Genomic DNA, 20,304 nt, shown 5'->3' with positions numbered 1-20,304 from the left:
ATCTTTTTAAGAACACAGCTGTTGTAGAAAATGAGATATCTGTATTTGCTTTAGAGCCAACACTGCTGTAATGTTTTTTTTTGTAAAGCACATAATTGCAGTGCTGCAAAATACTTGCGTGAAGAAAGGGAAGTTGAATAATCTTACCAGAGCATCTTTAGGGTTTGCCATATTGCTTCCTCTGATTAGCAGAAGAATTTTTGTTGTGAGATGTAGAAATGGCAGCAGAACTTTTAACATTGTAATGGGCTAACAGACTTTAAGATCCTTGATGAAATCACACTATGATCCTTAGTATTTTTGAACAAGAAAATCCAACCATTACAATACTGATAGTCTTATTTGATGATTAGAATGCTTTAAAGAGTTATCATACTTTAGGAGTGTATCTCTCAGTAATAACTAGTTAGTGTTGTGACTAATAGTGAATGCTAATGTCCATGCTTTTGTGTCGTTTTTTTAACTTTGAATCAATATGAATTTTTAATTTTCTGAATTTACTCTTTTATTGTCAGTGACATATGTGATATCAAAGGAAAATTAATGTGTAATATTAAAAACAAATTAATAAATCTACTAGACCAGGAACAGCATTATATTTTTATTTTAGTGGGATAGCACTCTTCCTGGGACATTAGAAGGCTCCAAAAATAGTTCAATAAGTGAATAAAATTCTGACCGGGATTTGTCCTATACAACTTGGTGGGATTTTGTGTTTGTTTTTCCATCACATGCCTTTATTGGCCCAAGAGTTCAAATGGTTGATTTAGAGGTGTCTTACCACTTGTCATCAGCAACACTAGTACACTTCTGATCTTTTATCATTTGTATCTTCTGGAGTATTTTATAGCATGATTAATGTTAAAATTAATACTCAACATTTTTTGGCCAGTATTTTCCAAGGGTACATATAGGTATGGTTATATAATAATGCTTATAGACAATTTTTAAAATGTAGACAAAAACAAGAAAATAATACATTTTCATTAATTACACCATCCATGTATAGCTACTGGTAACAATCTTTCCTTCCTTCCTTCCTTCCTTCCTTCCTTTCTTTCTTTCTTTCTTTCTTTCTTTCTTTCTTTCTTTCTTTCTTTCTTTCTTTCTTTCTTTCTTTTACTGGAGATTGAACCTGGGGTGCTCAATCATTGAGCCACATATTTAGACTTTTTTTAAAATTTAGAGACAGGGCCTTGCTAAGTTGCTTAGGCTGTTTGAACTTGCAGTTTTCTTGCTTCAGCCTCCCAAGACACTGGGATTACAGGTGTGTGACACCATGCCCAGCACATTTTTCTGTTCAATTCCACTTGCTTTCCTGTATGAGTGTGCTTGTATACACACATATGTGTGTAGAGCCTAGCACACATTAATATGTGAATAAATGTTTTAGTATATAATGATTTAAATATTGCTTATATTTTAATTTTATGTATAATTGACCAATAATGATCACATATATCTGTAGAGTTTAATGGTATGTTTTCATAGAGATTTACATTGTGAAAAGATCAAAACTCATGGTAATTTAATATCTATCATCTCACATACTTATTTTTTTCTGGTGAGAACTTTGGAAATCTATTCTTTAGCAACTTTGAAGTATATAATGCATTACAATTAGTTTTAAACACCATGTTATATAGTCATTCTCTAAAACACTGGCCATCCTGAAACTTTGCACCCTTTGACAAACATTCCTCCTCCTCTACTCCCCTAGCCTCTGGGAACCATCTTTCTACTCTCTGCATCTGTGAATTATACTTTTTAGATTCCACATATAGGTAAAGTCATTTGATATTTGTCTTTTTAATTCATTTTTATTTTTTATTTATATATGACAGCAGAATGCATTACAATTCTTATAACACTTATAAAGCACAATTTTTCATATCTCTGGTTGTATACAAAGTATATTCACACCAATTTGTCTCTTCATACATGTACTTTGGATAATGATGTCTATCATATTCCACCATCCTTGCTAAATCCCTGCCCCCTCCATTCCCCTCCAACCCCTCTGCCCTAACTAGAGTTCCTCTATTCCTCCCATGCTCCCCCTCCCTGTCCCATTATGAGTCAGCCTCCTTATATCAAAGAAAACATTCAGCATTTGGTTTTGGGGATTGGCTAATTTCACTTAGCATTATCTTCTCTAACTCCATCCATTTACCTGCAAATGTCATGATTTTATTCTCTTTTATTGCTGAGTAATATTCCATTGTGTATATATGCCACATTTTTTTATCCATTTATCTATTGAAGGACATCTAGGTTGGTTCCACAGTTCAGCTATTGGGAATTGTGCTGCTATAAACATTGATGTGGCTGTGACCCTGTAGTATGCTGTTATTAAGTCCTTTGGGTATAGACTGAGGAGAGGAATAGCTGGGTCAAATGGTTGTTCCATTCCCGTTTTTCCACGAAATCTCCACACTGCTATCCATATTGGCTGCACTAATTTTCAGTCCCCCCAGCAGTGTATGAGTGTACCTTTCCCCCCACATCCTCTCCAACACTTACTGTTGTTTGTGTTCATAATAGCTGCCATTCTGACTGGAGTGATATGAAATCTTAGAGTGTTTTTTCTCTAATTGCTAGTGATGAATATTTTTTCATGTATTTGTTGATTGATTGTATATCATCTTCTGAGAAGTGTCTGTTCATGTCCTTGGCTCATTTATTGATTGGGTTATTTATTTTTTATGGTGCTTAGCTTTTGAGTTTTTTATATACCCTAGAGATTAGTGCTCTATCTGGTATGTGAGGGGTAAAGATTTGCTCCCAAGATGTAGGCTCTCTATTCACCTCACAGATTATTTCTTTTGCTGAGAAGAAACCTTTTAGTTTGAGTCCATCCCATTTTTTGATTCTTGATTATAATTCTTGTGCCATAGAAGTCTTATTAAGGAAGCTGGGGCCTAAGCAGAGGCGTGTTAAAGTCTCCCAAAATTGGGCTGGGGATGTGGCTCAAGCGGTAGCGTGTTCGCCTGGCATGCGTGCGGCCCGGGTTTGATCCTCAGCACCACATACCAGCAAAGATGTTGTGTCCACCGAGAACTAAAAAAATGAATAAATATTTTTTTTAAAAAAAGTCTCTCAAAATTATTGTGTTGTTGTCTATTTGACTCTTGAACTTGAGAAGAGTTTATTTGATGAATGTAGATGTTCCATTTTGGGGGGATATATATTTATAATTGTTAAGTCTTGTTGGTGTATGGTTCCCTTGAGCAGTATATAGTGTCCTTTTTTATGCTTTTTGATTGACTTTAGCTTGAAAGCTACTTTATTTGATATGAGAGTGGAAACCCAGCTTGCTTCCGCAGTCCATGTGAGTGGTATGATTTCTCCCTCTCCCTCTCCCTCTCCCTCTCCCTCTCCCTTTCCCTCTCCCTCTCCCTCTTCACCTTTAGTCTGTGAATGTCTTTTTCTATGAGATGAGTCTCTTGGAGGCAGCATATTGTTTGGTCTTTTCTTTTTCATCCAATCTGCTAGTCTATGTCTTTTGATTGGTGAATTTAGGCCATTAACATTCAGGGTTATTATTGAGACATGATTTGTATTCCCAGCCATTTTTGTTGATTTTTGGTATTTAATGTAGCCTGGTTTCTCCTTTGATCAGATTTTCCTTTAGTGTAATCCCTCCCTCTGCTGATTTTCATCATTGTTTTTCATTTCTTCTTCTTGGAGTATTTTGCTGAGGGTGTTCTGTGGTGCAGGCTTTCTAGTTGTCAATTCTTTTAACTTTTTTTTTATTATGGAAGGTTTTTATTTCACCATCAAATCTAAAGCTTAGTTTTTGTGGATATAAGATGCTTGGTTGGCATCCATTTTCTCTCATAGCTTGGCATATGTTGTTCCATGATCTCCTGGCTTTGAGGGTCTGGATTGAAAAATCTGCTGAGATATGAATTGGTCTCCCCCTGTATGTGATCTGATTCCTCTATCTTGTGGCTTTCTTATTCTGTATGCTAGGCAATTCATTATAATATGCCTTGGTGTAGATCTGCCGTAATTTTGTACATTTGTTGTCCTGTAAGCCTCTTGTACTTGGTTTTTTAATTAGTTCTTTATGCTTGTTCTGATTTTATCTCATTGAAGAGATTGTGCATTCCTTTAGTTTGAAACTCTGTGCCTTCCTCTCTCCCAATAACTCTTAGATTTGGTCTTTTGATGTCCCATAATTCTTGGATATTCTGTTCATGATTTCTAATTATCTTCACTGTGTGATCAACTTTATTTTTCATATTATCTGAGTACTTTCTTCCACGTGATCTAGTCTGTTGGTTATGCTTTCTATTGAGTCTTTTAATTTGATGTATTGTATCCTTCATTTTAAGGATATCTAACTGTTTTTTTTTTTTAGGGTCTCATTGCTTTCTTGAAGTGTTCTTTTGCTACCTGTATTTGCTCTCTTATCTCATTATTGGAGTGATGAATTTTTGCTTGTATTTTCTCATTTAGGTCATTCATTAATTCACAGATCATTTTTTTTTACTCTTATTTTTTTTATTTTTTTTAATTTAATTTTTTTTATTGGTTGTTCACAACATTACAAAGCTCTTGACATATCATATTTCATACATTAGATTGAAGTGGGTTATGAACTCCCAATTTTACCCCAAATGCAGATTGCAGAATCACGTTGGTTACACATCCACAATTTTACATAATGCCCAATTAGTAACTGTTGTATTCTGCTACCTTTCCTATCCTCTACTATCCCCCCTCCCCTCCCCTCCCATCTTCTCTCTCTACCCCATCTACTGTAATTCATTTCTCTCCTTGTTTATTTTCCCATTCCCCTCACAACCTCTTATATGGAATTTTGTATAGCAATGAGGGTCTCCCTTCATTTCCATGCAATTTCCCTTTTCTCTCCCTTTCCCTCCCATCTCATGTCTCTGTTTAATGTTAATCTTTTCTTCCTGCTCTTTCTCCCTGCTCTGTTCATAGTTGCTCTCATTATATCAAAGAAGACATTTGGTATTTGTTTTTTAGGGATTGACTAGCTTCACTAAGCATAATCTGCTCTAGTGCCATCCATTTCCCTGCAAATTCTGTGATTTTGTCATTTTTTATTGCTGCATAGTACTCCATTGTGTATAGATGCCACATTTTTTTATCCATTCATCTATTGAAGGGCATCTGGGTTGGTTCCACAGTCTAGCTATTGTGAATTGTGCTGCTATGAACATCGATGTGGCAGCATCCCTGTAGCATGCTCTTTTAAGGTCTTCAGGGAATAGTCCGAGAAGGGCAATAGCAGGGTCAAATGGTGGTTCCATTCCCAGCTTTCCCAGGAATCTCCAAACTGCTTTCCAAATTGGCCGCACCAATTTGCAGTCCCACCAGCAATGTACAAGAGTACCTTTTTCTCCACATCCTCTCCAGCACTTGTTGTTGTTTGACTTCATAGTGGCTGCCAATCTTACTGGAGTGAGATGGTATCTTAGGGTGGTTTTGATTTGCATTTCTCTGACTGCTAGAGATGGTGAGCATTTTTTCATGTACTTGTTGATTGATTGTATATCCTCCTCTGAGAAGTGTCTGTTCAGGTCCTTGGCCCATTTGTTGATTGGGTTATTTGTTATCTTATTGTCTAATTTTTTGAGTTCTTTGTATACTCTGGATATTAAGGCTCTATCTGAAGTGTGAGGAGTAAAAATTTGTTCCCAGGATGTAGGCTCCCTATTTACCTCTCTTATTGTTTCTCTTGCTGAGAAAAAACTTTTTAGTTTAAGTAAGTTCCATTTGTTGATTCTTGTTATTAACTCTTGTGCTATGGGTGTCCTATTAAGGAATTTGGAGCCTGACCCCACAATATGTAGATCGGAGCCAACTTTTTCTTCTATCAGACGCAGAGTCTCTGATTTGATATCAAGCTTCTTGATCCATTTTGAGTTAACTTTTGTGCATGGCGAGAGAAAGGGATTCAGTTTCATTTTGTTGCATATGGATTTGCAGTTTTCCCAGCACCATTTGTTGAAGATGCTATCCTTCCTCCTTTGCATGCTTTTAGCCCCTTTATCAAATATAAGATAGTTGTAACTTTGTGGATTAGTCTCTGTGTCCTCTATTCTATACCATTGGTCCACCTGCCTGTTTTGGTACCAGTATCATGCTGTTTTTGTTACTATTGCTCTGTAATATAGTTTGAAGTCTGGTATCGCTATACCACCTGATTCACACTTCCTGCTTAGAATTGCTTTTGCCATTCTGGGTCTTTTGTTTTTCCATATGAATTTCATGATTGCTTTATCTATTTCTACAAGAAATGCCATTGGGATTTTGATTGGCATTGCATTAAACCTATAGAGAACTTTTGGTATTATTGCCATTTTGATAATGTTAGTTCTGCCTATCCATGAACAGGGTATATTTTTCCATCTTCTAAGATCTTCTTCTACTTCTCTCTTTAGGGTTCTGTAGTTTTCATTGTATAAATCTTTCACCTCTTTTGTTAGGTTGATTCCCAAGTATTTTATTTTTTTTGAGGATATTGTGAATGGAGTGTTTTTCCTCATTTCCGTTTCAGAAGTTTTGTCGCTGATATACAGAAATGCCTTTGATTTATGCGTGTTGATTTTATATCCTGCCACTTTGCTGAATTCATTTATTAGTTCTAGTAGTTTCTTTGTAGACCCTTTTGGGTCTTCTAGGTATAGAATCATGTCATCTGCAAATAGTGATAATTTAAGTTCTTCTTTTCCTATTTTTATGCCTTTAATTTCTTTCGTCTGTCTAATTAATTCACAGATCATTTTAATTATGAACCTTCTTTTTAAAATTTTTTATTTGTTTTAATTAGTTATACATGAAAGTAGAATGCACTTATGTACTTTGATATACCATACATAGATGGGAGATAATTTCTCATTTTTCTGAGTATACATATTGTAGAATCACATTGGTCATATAGTCACATATGTACATAAAGTAATAATGTCTGTTTCATTCTACTATCTTAATTATGAACCTTCTGAACTCCTTCTCTGACATTTAATCAACTTCGCTGTCTGTGGGTTATGTTATTATAGTGACCTGGTTTGTTTGGGGCACTTTCCTCTCGTTTTTTCATGTTCTGTACGTGCCTTCCATTCTTGAAGTGTGGATCTGAGATATTACAGTTTCTTCCCTATATTCTTCTAGTACCTGTGCAGATTATCTGTACCTTACCATGATGATGGGGTTCTAAACTCTGCTGATGTTTCTCAATGGATGCTACTGCATCCTGGATCTGAGTCCTGTGCAAGTTTGAGTGGGTGGATCTGAGCTGCTGGGTTGGAAGGAGCAGTACTGCACCAGAGGCTAGGCTGTGGTGGGTGTCTGTCCCGCCATTGGGAGGGATAGATTGGGCCTTCTTTGTGCCTGGGACCTGCACAGGCTGGTGTGGGTGAACCGGGCCTACTGAGATCCTGGGTCCTATGCGAGCTTGTGTTGGGGGTCTGGGCTGGATCTCGGCTCCCGTAGTAGTCCACTGGTAAGAAGGGATGGTCCTAGGCCAGAGGCTAGGCTCTGGCATGTGTCTGCCCCACCTGCGGAGGGGTGGACCAAGTCCCCTGTGAGCCTGGGTCCTGCACGGGCTGGTGTGGATAGATCTGGGCCACTGGGCTTGACCGATATTTGTCTTTCTATGCCTTATTTATTTCATATTTTATTTAACCTAAGTAAGGACTCAAAGGACCATGCAAACTGATTTTAATCCTTAAGATGTTTTTAAAAATATTTTAGAAGCAAAAATATAGTTTTTGATGATTTCAATCATACACACACACACCCGCACACACTATAGTTTTATTTAATCTTCCTCCCATACTAACACTGTTTTGCTTTCTTATAGTTGCATTGTGATGTACATTTTTCCATCCACATTTATTAGTGCTTGAGTACTCCCTTAGGAGATAATTCTTGAGGAGATGTTACTAGGCTTCAGAACATAAATTTAAAACAATGACTAATTCTTTTTCCTAGATTTACATTGTTAAAATGACACTTATTGAATTACAGTGATTAGCTATTAATGTAGACAATTTGGAAAGCAGAAAAACAGAGAAGAAATGATTTATAATCATAGCACTAAAGATGACTTCATTCAAGATTTTTATTTATATAATTTTCATCTTTTTATAATCCATTACATATTTGCAAAAAGGATTATTTTGTTTTCTAAACTTTTCCCCTCACTCAGTACTGTATCATCAACATAGCATTTCTCTACCATTAGACAGCCTTCTACAACGTGGTTTTACTGTCTGTTATTAAAATGACACGTCTGTACCATGAGTTTACTTAACTTCCTCTTGGAGGACCTTTAGTTCATTTCTGATGTGACATTATTATATGAGCTCTAGCTGAAGAACCCTGTGTTTTGCCCCTTGGGCATATCTACTGTGATTTCATTAAGTCAATTTCATAGAAGGAGAATTGCTGGTTCAAATTGTAGGAATAAGTTTTAAGGCTTTTGACAAATATTGCCACAGTGCCTTTTGACAGTTGACATTTATACCAAAGAGTTAAGAAAGCAAAAGGAAATTATAAAAAGTTTTTGAGGGACTGAGTTGTGGCTCACTGGTAGAGCACTTGCCTAGCATGTAGGAGGTCCTGGGTTTGATCTCCACACTGAAAAAAAATTACATATTAATTTCTTAAATATAAACCATAACTTTCCAGAAAACCTCTCTTAAAGTACCTGTTTTAAGTATTTGTCAGGCATCTTCCTGAAGGTGAATTTATCCAATATTATCCTGTTCCAAATAGGAAAATGTGGTTGGGTGATTTTCATGAGGGGAAAGTTTCTTTTTAGTTGCTGGTCTTCTGTCACTAACTTATTATGCTTGCTTCTTGAGTTTATTTTCAAATAAATTTTGTTACGTTTGTATCACAGATTGCTTCAAGAAAACCCTGTGTTTTTTTTTTCCAGCACCTTCAGTGGCAACACAAGAATCCTGGTCTTGGGAGCAGTATTTGAAAGAACAGAACGCTATAGCAGCACCTGTTGAGCTGTTTTCCAAGGTGAGCCACTGGAGGTCTTATATTTTATATTAAACAAAATTAACTCATTTATCTAGATAACCCATCAACTTATTTGAAATTGGAGGTGGGACTTGGAAATTTCTTAATGAAGCTCATCAGTGCCTTACTGTTTTCAAGCATATGGTGGAGCCTACGTTTGAACCTTAGTTCTGCCACAGGCCGACCAGCTCTGTGACGTTGGGAATGTCACTATAAAGTAGAAAAAGCATGCTACCTACCTCGGTAGGTTGTTGGATGACTATATCAGTCACATACATAAAGGGCATGAGATACTATTGCATATAATGCTGAATAAGTATTAATCTTTATCTTTCTCAGCTGATGTTATTTGCATATACCCATTCGAGGGCCGCATTACAGGGATTTGTTTTAATGTGGTGCATGGCAGTGGTGGGTCTAATAAGGTGTTGGAGAAGGTAATGGAACCCCTGAAATAAGACATACAACTAGAAAGGTGTACTTGTGTAACCAAGTGACTACTGACACCAGGGTCTTACAGCCACAGGGATCATCTATATCCGAGATGTAAAATTGCTTGCTGCCCTTCCTATTTTTAATCTCAGTTTTCAGTGTTTTAAAAAATACATGAAGAATATTAAATAAATATTAAACAAAATTTCATTGGATTCACAACATTATGTTGCGTTTTATTTATTTATTTTTTCTTTTTTTATTTGTTCTTTTTAGATATAAGTGACAGTAGATATAGATCCATGCATATCATTTGTTCTAATTAGGACCCCATTTTTGTGTTTGTACATGATGTGGAGTTACACTGGTCATGTGTTTATATATGGACATAGTTATAGGAACAGTTATGTCTGACTCATTCTCCCTTCTTTCCTACTCTCATCCTCCCTTTCTTCCTTTCCCTTTGTCTAATTCAGTGAACTTCTGTTCTTCCCTCTTCCCACCTAATTGTGTGTTATAGGATGCACATATCAGAGAGAACATTCAACTTTTGCTTTTTGGGGATTGTTTATTTCACTTATCATGATGGTCTCCAGTTCCATCCATTTATCAGCAAATGCTGTAATGTCATCCTTCTTTATGGCTGAGTAATATTTCACTATGTATATATACCTCATTTTCTTTATCCATTCATCTCTTGAATGGAATGTGTATTGGTTCCATAGCTTAGCTATTGTGAATTGAGCTGCTATAAACATGGATGAGGCTGCATCACTGTAGTATGCTGACTTTAAGTCTTTTGATTATATACTGAGGAGTGGGATAACTGGGTAAAATGGTGGTTCCATTCCAAGTTTTGTGAGGAATCTCCATACTGCTTTCCAGAGTGGTTGGACCAATTTTCATTCCCACTAGCAATGTATAAATAAGTGTACCTTCCCCTCCCACATCCTCGCCCATATTTATTTTGACATGTATTCTTTTTTTTTTTTTTAAAGAGAGAGTGAGAGAGGAGAGAGAGAGAGAGAGAGAGAGAGAGAGAGAGAGAGAGAGAGAGAGAGAGAATTTTTTAATATTTATTTCTTAGTTCTCGGCGGACACAACATCTTTGTTGGTATGTGGTGCTGAGGATCGAACCCGGGCCGCACGCATGCCAGGCGAGCGCGCTACCGCTTGAGCCACATCCCCAGCCCCTTGACATGTATTCTTGATAATTGCCATTCTGATAGGAGTGAGATGAAATCTCAGTGTAGTTTTAATTTGCATTTATCTAATTTCTAGAGTTGTTGAACATTTTTTTTCATATTTTTTTTGACTATTTGTATTTCTTCTTAAGTGAAGTGTCTGTTTAGTTCCTTTGCCCATTTATGGCTGCTGAGAAGAAAGTCACTGATGGATGAAATATTTTATATATGTCTTTTAATATAGATTATTAATTGTATATTTGAGTTCTATAGCTTTTTCATTTAGTTTTTGGTTTGGAGGATGTATCCAGTAATGAGAGAATTGTGTTAAAGTCACCTAGTATTATTATGTTGTGGTATGTTTGATTCTTGAAATTGAGAAGGGTTTGTTTGAGGTAAGTAGATACTCCGTTTTTGGGGCATAAATATTTATGGTTGTTATGTCTGGTTGGTGTATAATTCCTTTAGGCAGGATGAAATGATCTTTGTGGTCCCTACTGATTAACTTTGGCTTGAAGTCCACTTATATTATCTGATTGTAGGATAGAAATCCCCGCTTGTTTACAAGATCCATGTGAGTGATGTATTTTTTTCTCATTCTTTCACCTTTAGTCTGTCTTTGCCTATTAGGTGAATCTCTTATTGTTGGGTCTTGTTTTTTAATCCAATCTGCCAGTCTGTGTCTTTTGATTGAAGAGTTGAGGCCATTTATGTTCAATGTTATTATTATTATTATTAATTTGGTACTGGGGATTGAATCCAGGGTGCTTAACCAATGAACCACATCTCCAGCCCTTTTTTATATTTTATTTTGAAATAGGGTCTCATTGAGTTGCTTAGTGCCTCGCTAAATTGCTGAGGCTCTCTTTAAGCTTGAGATCCTCTTGCTTCAGCCTCCCAAGTTGCTGGGATTACAGTCGTGCACCATCTTGCCTAACTATATTCAGTGTTATTATTGAGATGTGATTTTTATTCCCTGACATTTTGATTTGCATCTTTTGATTGGGTTTTTAATTTGATTTCATTTGAATTTAATTTCTCCATTGATTCACTGCTCTGTTGGTGTAGTTCCTCCCTTTGCTGGTTTTTACTTTTATTTTTTTTTATTTCTTCTTTATGAGCTATTAGATTGAGTATATTTTGTAGTACAGGCTTTCTAGTTGTGAATTCTTTGTGGAAAGTTTTTATTTCCTTGTTAATTCTGAAGCTCAATTTATAGCATTCTTGGCTGGCATCCATTTTCCTTTAGAGCTTGGTACATTGTTTTCTAAGGCCTCTTAGCTTTGAGGGTCTGGGTTCAGAAATGAGATATGGGTTGGTTTTCCACTAAATATAACTTGTCATTTTTCTCTGTCAGCCTTAATTCTGTATGTTAGTCATTTTCATAATAATGTGTCTTGGTATGGTTCTGTTGTAATTTTGTGAATTTCATGTCCTCTAAGCCTCCTGTATTTGATTTTCCATTTAATTCTTTAGGTTTGGAAAATCATCTGATATTATTTAATTGGAAAGATTGTGTATTCCTTTGATTTGTATCTCTGAGCCTTCATCTATCCCAACAAATCTTAAATTTGGTCTTTTCATGTTATCCCATATTTCTTGGAGGTTCTGTTCATGGTCTCTTAACATAATATCTCCATGGTTAACTTTATTTTCAAAGATTATATAGTTTGTCTTCATGGCCTGAAGCTCTGTCTTCCAAGTGGCCTACTCTGTTGGGGATGCTTTCCATTGAATTTTTAATTTGGCTTATTGATTCCTTCATTTTTGAGGATTTCTGCTTGATTTTTTTTCAGAATCTCTATGTCTTTGTTGAAGCGATTTTTCATGTCCTGTATTTTCTCTCTGATTTCACTCCTTATATTGTCCTTTACCTCACAGATGAGTTAAACTATGAACAAACTCTTTCTCAGACATTTCTTCCACTGTGATGTTGGTGTATTCTGTTACTGAAGTATCTTGGTTGGTTTGGGGTGATTTATTCCCTTGCTTTGTCATGTTATTTGTGTGTCTGCCCATCTGAGGGTATGGATCAGAGGTGTAGATTTTTTACCTTGCAGATTATTAGTGTTCCTGAATTTTAGAATTTCACTGTTTAGATGGTGACAAATAATAACAACAACCAATGCAAAAAAAAAAATCAGCATTAAAGCAAATAGTTTCTGCTCCGATGTCTACAATATTGATTATCACACTAAATAAAAATGATATGATGAGTTATTGCTTACAATAAAAATAGTAAGTTTGCAAAAGAGTTTACAATTTCAAATAATAGACGGGGAGAACAGAAGTGATATAAGATATGATTATGAGAGAAGAGGAGAGATAGAAGTAAAAAATTAAAGGCAGAGTGAAAGGGAGAATAATAGACATTGGCTGCTAGCAAAAGAAAAGAGAATCAAGGGAAATAGATAATGAAACAAATAAGTAAATTTTTGAAAAACTAAAAATAAAAGAATATATAGCAAAACCAAAATATACTAATCAAACATCTTAGTTCTCAAAATACTGATTCATGAAAAATAACTTGCTTCAAAAAAGGTTGAAATGAGAAAAAAATGAATATGAATATATCAAAGTGTTCATTACATTATTTAGGCTCAGATTGTCTTCAGGCTTTTTGCTGAATGCTGCTTGGTCTGAAGATTTTAAATCAGTGCACCATCATGGCCCAGTGTTGCTGGTCCACACTGGAAGACTATACTCTAGGAATCTCCCATGAGTCCCACTCATGTGGTGGAGGAGCCAATTCTTAGTCCTCTACATCACCTGTGGACCCCATTTTTCCTGGTCTCCTGGGTTTACTTTCTCCCACCTTAGCCCTTTTGAATTCCTTGCTAGGCACATCTATCCCAGCCAGTCTTGCAAACTGCAGGATTGGAGGGGAATAGAGGAATTGGGTGGGTTTCCATGACCATTTGTGCCCTGTGTAAAGCTCCTTCCATATTTGATTTAACCTAACTTAAGCACATTCTATGTCATTTCATGTGGGTTTGTCAGGCCTGTGATTCAGGCCAAACCCAAGTTTGTCGGGAACAGACTCCCCCAGCTGCTGGCCCCTATGCCACAGCTGCAAAATGGCTCCTTCCTCTCTCTTCCACAGGCAGCTGGGAGAAATGAAGTTTCTTTTCTGCACAAGGATATTGTGCCCCACACTTTTCAGTTTAGTCAGGCAGTGTCTTTGATCTCTCCATACCCAAACACACCTTAGGCCTCCTAAAAATGTAGGTTTCTTTAATTCCCTTACCCCTCCACTTTGCTTGCCAAGGGACCACTCTGGATGGTGTCTTTGGCCATAGCAATGATGATGGCCCTGGGTATTTCATTCTTATTTTATTATATCCAACCTCCTGAGTTCCTGATCTACTTTGCATGTCCAATATTAAATTTCAGTAAAGCACTCCCCCATCCTTTTTTCACTGACCTTGTTGAGAAGCTGCCTATCTGCTTTCTTGGTTTCATGCAATGGGACAGCTAGGAAAGTGACCTTCTCAATTCTACCATCTTGAAAAACTCTGTTTCAGAAGTCTCAGTTTATAGATGGCTGGCTCCTCTCCTTAGGGCTTGAGGTGGAATAATGTGGCAGAGAAAAGCAGGTCAGGACACAACCATTTAAATTAAAGTCAGAGCATGCTCTACTTTTCATATTATCTATTCAAATGCTATTACTGCTAACATTTGTTATTGTGTGAAAGGGCCAGTGTTTGTAATACTGGGTGGGTATGACAATAGATAGGGGAGAAGAGGTGTTGCAGAGAGGAAGAGCTTAAGACCAACTCCCAGTATCTCATGTTCAAGAAATATTAAATGTTCTTCTGTCATCTGGATCAGTGTCTTCCCTAATATGGGAAATGAAAACATCTAGAGCAGAAGTTCTTAACCAAGCCTTTAAAATAAGATGCTTCTGTGGAGCTTTGAAAGTACAGCTAACTGCTTTGATTTTTGAGAGACCTGCAAGTCAGAACCTCTGGGCATGGAGCCTGGAAGTGAGTAGCTTGGGAACCTCCTCAGGATGTTCTGTGTTCAGTTTCAAGGTTCACTCTGTAGAAGGTATAAGAACTATGCAGCTCCTGCTTAGAGGTCAGGTTGCTGTAACCCCAAGTTGCTGTTACCTGATGAGACTTGGGCTGTTTATTCTACCCAAAGTGTGTGTGTCCATCAGGGTGAGGGTTCTCCCCTTCCCTTTCTCACAGGGCCATCTGTGTAGGATGTGTTCCTGTGATCAGTCAGGGTTGAATGACTTTTGGAAACCACTTCTTACTTTTGAGTGCAGAAGGCCTTTAAGGATGGTTGGCTTGGGTCAGGGCACTCCTTTGTAACTTACAGTGACCTTTTCCTTGAGCCCCGTGCCCATACTGTACCTTTAGTGCAGGTCAGGAGGTACAGAGGGCCAAATAGCAGCTGATGAGGGCCTAGCAGGGTCCACAACTGAGGGCAGATGCAGCCCATATGAGATTTGAGCTTCAGCAAAGGACACAGGCAAAGCTGGCATGGTGATGTCACCATCAAGGTCTCAAGGCAGTCAGAAGTCAAAACAACGAGGGAGTAGTGATCGAAGTAGAACTTACATGTAACTAAATTGGCCAAGAAAGATACCGTGTCTTTGTAACCAGATCTTTGTCCTTAGATTAGGGTCCCTGGGCAAGGGTCCTCTCTTATTTTCACCAAAGATTACATTAGAAGTGAAATGAAGGCTGATTTGCTGAACAAGGCAAGTTTGACTGATGACAGCAAAGCTTTGTTCTCTGTCTAGCTCCTGCATTCCCTCATCCCAACCAGTCAGTATATTAATATTATTCTGCATTTCTTTGATTAGTTCCTTTAAGTTCTATCAACCAGTGCAAGAACAGTTACAGAACTGAGAACTTATCCTCCAGATTTTGGTATGACTTTGTGTTAAATTAAAAATCCACCAAGGGGGCAAACATGGGATTTCTGCTCCTGAGATAAATCCTCATGTGATGGTGATGTTAGAAAGTGTGTAATAGACTGTTGGCTATAGAATTTTTTCTCCTTGACTTTGAGAGAAAGGGCAAAGATGTTCTGGAAAGCACTCAGTGAGGGAAGGAGGCTCTCAGGGCATGTAAGGGCAGGCAAGGGTTCCCCAGGGAGGGTGGAGAGATCTGAGAGACTGTTGAATGGGGCTGGGTGGTGGGCAGGCAAGTTCTCTTTTATGATTCTCAGGCTAATAATATGGCAGTAAAATAGAACTAAAATTAAATATTTGTGAACTCTAAAGGTTTTAGCAAAGTGTTAATAAACAAGAAAGCAGAACTATTTGACATTTTGGCCACTTTTCTCTTCTCCTCTAATCTGACAGGAAGCTGTTCTTGTTATTAAGGCTTTGTGTGTGCCAAATGATGTATAGGTAGACCAAAACACCAAGGGCTTTATGACAAGGTTTTGTAGAATCTTGACATCTAGTTAGGATATAAGGTATGCCCATAAAACACAATAGTAGTACAAGATGCTAGTTGGCCGTGGAATTTAGAAGTAATGAGTTTACTAGATGAAATCTCATCTGACCCTGGATGAGGAGAAGAATTCAGTTATTAGGGCTGAACTGTCCTGGTGACTGAAGAAGACATCTGTGGTCAAGATACAGTGTTATTCCAACTTGACATTTGTATTTTAAGATGAAATCAGCAATGGTTATAATTGAAAGTAGATTTCAGTGCAGTCAGAAAGGCAGATGTTTCATATCAACCTTCCAAGAAAAAGCATCAGACTGAACTCAATTTGACGTTGACATTGTGCCCTTGACTATTAATGCTCATTTTCATCATGCAAATATTATAACGATGTTGTTCAGGTCAGCCACTAGGATGGAACTCTGAAATGTTTGACACTGAAGTATGAAAATAAAATTTAAAAGTGGAAAACTAAAGACATTGAACTAATGCTGTACTTCAACATGTAGTTTCCATCCTAATGCATCCATGCATACACATGATTCTATCATGCAAATAAGATACATATTCTATCAAGACAATATGTGTTTATTCTTTTAAGGAGAGTATGCCTATTGTATTTGTGCACAATGTTTTTACATATCTACAGGTCTATTTTAAACTTCATGTTTCACATTTTATCATATATTTTACCATCTGGGGTAATGAGTATAGGAAGATATAAACACCTTCTGTTGACAGAGCAGATGTAAAAACATCTTCTCTTCATTACTGGTAAGGTTTGCCTATCTTGATTTGATTTGAAATTTAAAATACTGTTTTTCCTTTTGTTTTGAGGTTTATCTTATGGCTCTCTGCCAGTCAGTCATCTGGCACTGCTGCTCATCTCACATGCACCTCCTAAAGCACTCTTTGCACTTAGACCCCAGCTGCAGATGTATGCATGCACACAGAGCTGTGTCAGGCTGTCCTTCCAGCCTGTAAGGCTGCTCCATGTGCTGGCTCCTGCTGTTCAAACTTTATCCAAGTTTGTGTCTTTTCTTGCTCTCTAAACCTCATAGGTCCATGTTTTCCCTGAGATTTCCTTTGATGGAGCTATCCCAGACAGCCTACTCACCATAGCCAATTGGTGGGAATGAGAGTTGGGGTGATATCCTCACACTTCTGCAGGAACAGCAGAGAGACCATATGCCGGCATCTGTGTGTCTGGCTCTGAGCAGTCCTCAGTCCTTTAGACCAGTGCTCTGTAGGCCTCTGACCTGGAGCACAGCCTGACCTAGCTCTCACTCTCTGTGACAGTGAATCTCAGGTTCATCATACCATCCATTCTAGTCATCCTCAGTTATTGGCTTGAAGGCCAGTTCTGTCTTTTATCCCTAGGCAGGAATTCCTCTCTTACCAGCCAGTGTGGGATTGATAGGTTGAATACAGAATTAGGCCTGGGGCAAGGCAGAAACATGTCTACATTTTTAAAATAACAGTGTTTCAGAGCAAAAGAAAAGTCATTATGAGACAGTTAAAATTCTTTCAGATGTTTATCTATACCTTTCATAGTTTAGTAATATAGGTTTAATTTTAATTCCATATAGCTAGGGTGCTCCATAAATTCCTATTGCTGCTGTAACAAGTTACCACAAATGTAGTGGCTTAAAACAACATGGATTTATTATCTTAAAGTTCTGAAGGTCACCATCTGAAATGGGCCCTGCTGCTTTCCTTCTACCAGTTCCAGGGGAGAATTTGTTCTCGCCTTTTCTCATTCCTTGGCTTGTGCTCCCACAGCACTCCAACCTCTGATCTCCTCCTCTGCCTTTCTCCATTCGGAACCTTGGGGGTGACATTAGGCTCACCCTGATAATCCAGGGTAATCTGCACTTCTCAGGATCCTTCACTTAATCACAATTTCCAAGTCCTGTCTGCCATGTAAGGAAGCATAGTCAGTGTTTCTGGGATTAGCAATAGTCATAAATTTGGGGACCATTATTGCTGACAACAGGTGCCCTCCTGTTCCATTGCTGTTCTTAGACTGTCTCTGCTCCCGGACTGAGTGACTTTTCATGGGTCACCTCCCTCCCAAATGATTTTGCTCTCATCTCTGCAAGCTCTGCCTGTGGTCTGTGTTGAACAAATGACAAAACTTCCTTGGTAGCTCAAATTGTTGTTGCCTCCTCTTTGTGGCCAGATGCATACCTGCATCCCCTGGGTGCTTCTTTTTCCTGAGTGAGCACTGTTCCCGTTATCACAGGGGAGTGGGAAGGCCTAGTATTTGCTAGCTCTCTGCCGGCTCCTTTCTTGCATCTGCCCTAAAATACCCAACCCTCTCTTCTTCTCCTTTGTGGTTATGCCTTCTAACTGCTGCTGTTTCCACTCTCGTTGCTTCATTAGAGAAAGTCTTTCTCTATTTCTGTTCTTCTATCACTCACCTCATGGCATACCCTCCTCTGATCTCTCATCCCTCCCAGGCTGTACCCATCCTGGGACATGCTGGGACATTCCTTTGCTAAGTGAAAACTCTTGGTCCCTTGAAAGCCTCCACCTGGGGACTTTTACCCCTTTTAAGTTCTGTCCGTCTCTTCGGTAACCATGTTTGCGTAAGTCACAGTTGAACCCCTGCAGTATTAGGGTCCATCCATTGTCTTCCCAGACTTTTCTCTTTCATATTTTCACAGCAGCAGGTTTTCTTTTAAACTTGTAGTTCCTTCATTTTCTCTCTTTTGGCTTCATATTTCCCCTGGCCAATCTTGGTGCCCTAGGTCCTCCAGTTTAGCCATTCTCAGCGGGGTTCCTGAACCCCCTGTCATTCTCTCCCACACATGCTACCCAGTCCCATTCTGGATGAGTTGTGTTTACCATGGGCACCATACACTGCTGGATAAGAACCACAAGGCCTTGAGGGTTGGTGCATGGCAAATTTTCAGCCTTAGCATGGTGAACTTTGCCTAGCCATCCTCCTGTGTCATTGGTCTCATTGTCCCTATTCCTAGGAAGGTTATTCTGAACTCTCTAGCCTCTTCCCTCACTCCCACCAGAAACCATACTTCCTGAAATGGATATGGTGCCACCTTCAACTTCCTGCACAGTTGTTCTTACTACTCTCCCCCACTGGAGTGGAGGAAGTATCCTTCCTCACCATCTGTCCACCTTTACCTGTGCTCTAGGTCCCATTCATTAAATGCTTTTCTAGAGCTCTTACTGCATCAGTTATCTCATGACTCATATGTAAGTTTACATTTCTGTTCTTCTGTACTTTTCCCTTTAGTCTACAAATTTGCTTAAGTCATCCCATGTTTAAGAACAAATATTGCCCTGGGTTCTGCATTTTTCTCTCTAATTCATCTTTTTAGCCCAGTCTAACTTGCTGAACATTTAGATTGTATTTTCTCTTGATATTACTAACCTTTTCCACCCCCAACCTCTGCATTCTGGCCTATATTCCCTCTGTTGCTTGAAACTGTTCTGCATAAGTGACCTCCAGGATTTCATAGCCAGATGCATATTTGGCCTCTTCCTATACTCCCTTCTCCCAGAACTCATGTACTCTTTGCCTCTGATTTTGCTTATTCTTATCTACTCCTTATCGGACTCTTCTCACATTCCTATTCTTCTGTGATTTTTGCCTCCAGATCCCTTTCTTCAGATATTCCTGGGTCAGACATCTACGCCTCTAACTTCCCTCCTACCAAGTTTCAGTGGAGTTATTATTCTCCCTCCAGGGCTTCCTGCCTCCCCACCTGGCTGCACAAATTTCTCCCAACCTGGATGCCTCCAAACTGGACTCATCCCAGCCTCCTTCCATGGAGTTGCCTTCCAGAGCTCCATGTCTCTGTGAATAGGCTGCATGCTCAGATCCCTGGTGACCAGCTGGATACCTGCTGTGTATGTCTGCCCATTTATCTGCTCTAGTTCTGCCTCCTAATTGTTTCCTTGCTGCTCTCAGTTGCCACCACTAATGACTTAATTTTGGAGTAAGCCCTGGATTTTTGTTTATTTTTTAACATACATTTTAGAAAAAGTCGCTTGGCTGATTTCTCTCTGTCCAGGTCAGCTTTTCTTCCACACTATTGCCAGGGCAGTCTTTGTAACATGTACTTCAGTGTATCATGTGTGTATTTAACATCTATCTTAGTGAAACTGTAATCCTCCTGTGACTGAGTGGTTTCTTTCTCCCTCCCCTGGCAGCCCTTTTAAGTTTCAGTTCCTCAAGTCTTCATGGCTCCCTGGAGGAGGCACCTGTCATTTCCTGGTGCTTTTGCAAGAGCTGT

The 20,304-nt window shown here is 38.4% G+C and overlaps 1 protein-coding gene across 1 annotated transcript in view; it reads left to right on the top strand.

Annotated features, from left to right (window-relative positions):
* L3mbtl4 (L3MBTL histone methyl-lysine binding protein 4) overlaps positions 1 to 20,304 on the top strand; it is a 335,303-nt gene that overhangs the window by 35,345 nt on the left and 279,654 nt on the right. The window contains exon 3 of the mRNA XM_077792340.1: positions 8,924 to 9,015. Within this exon, the coding sequence (XP_077648466.1) occupies positions 8,924 to 9,015 (92 nt within the window). The remainder of the gene's footprint in view (positions 1 to 8,923; positions 9,016 to 20,304) is intronic.

This window comes from Urocitellus parryii, chromosome 13 (genome assembly GCF_045843805.1).
Source record: "Urocitellus parryii isolate mUroPar1 chromosome 13, mUroPar1.hap1, whole genome shotgun sequence".
In the NCBI taxonomy this organism is placed as follows: Eukaryota; Metazoa; Chordata; class Mammalia; order Rodentia; family Sciuridae; genus Urocitellus; species Urocitellus parryii.
This window is presented reverse-complemented; position numbering and strand designations above follow the sequence as displayed.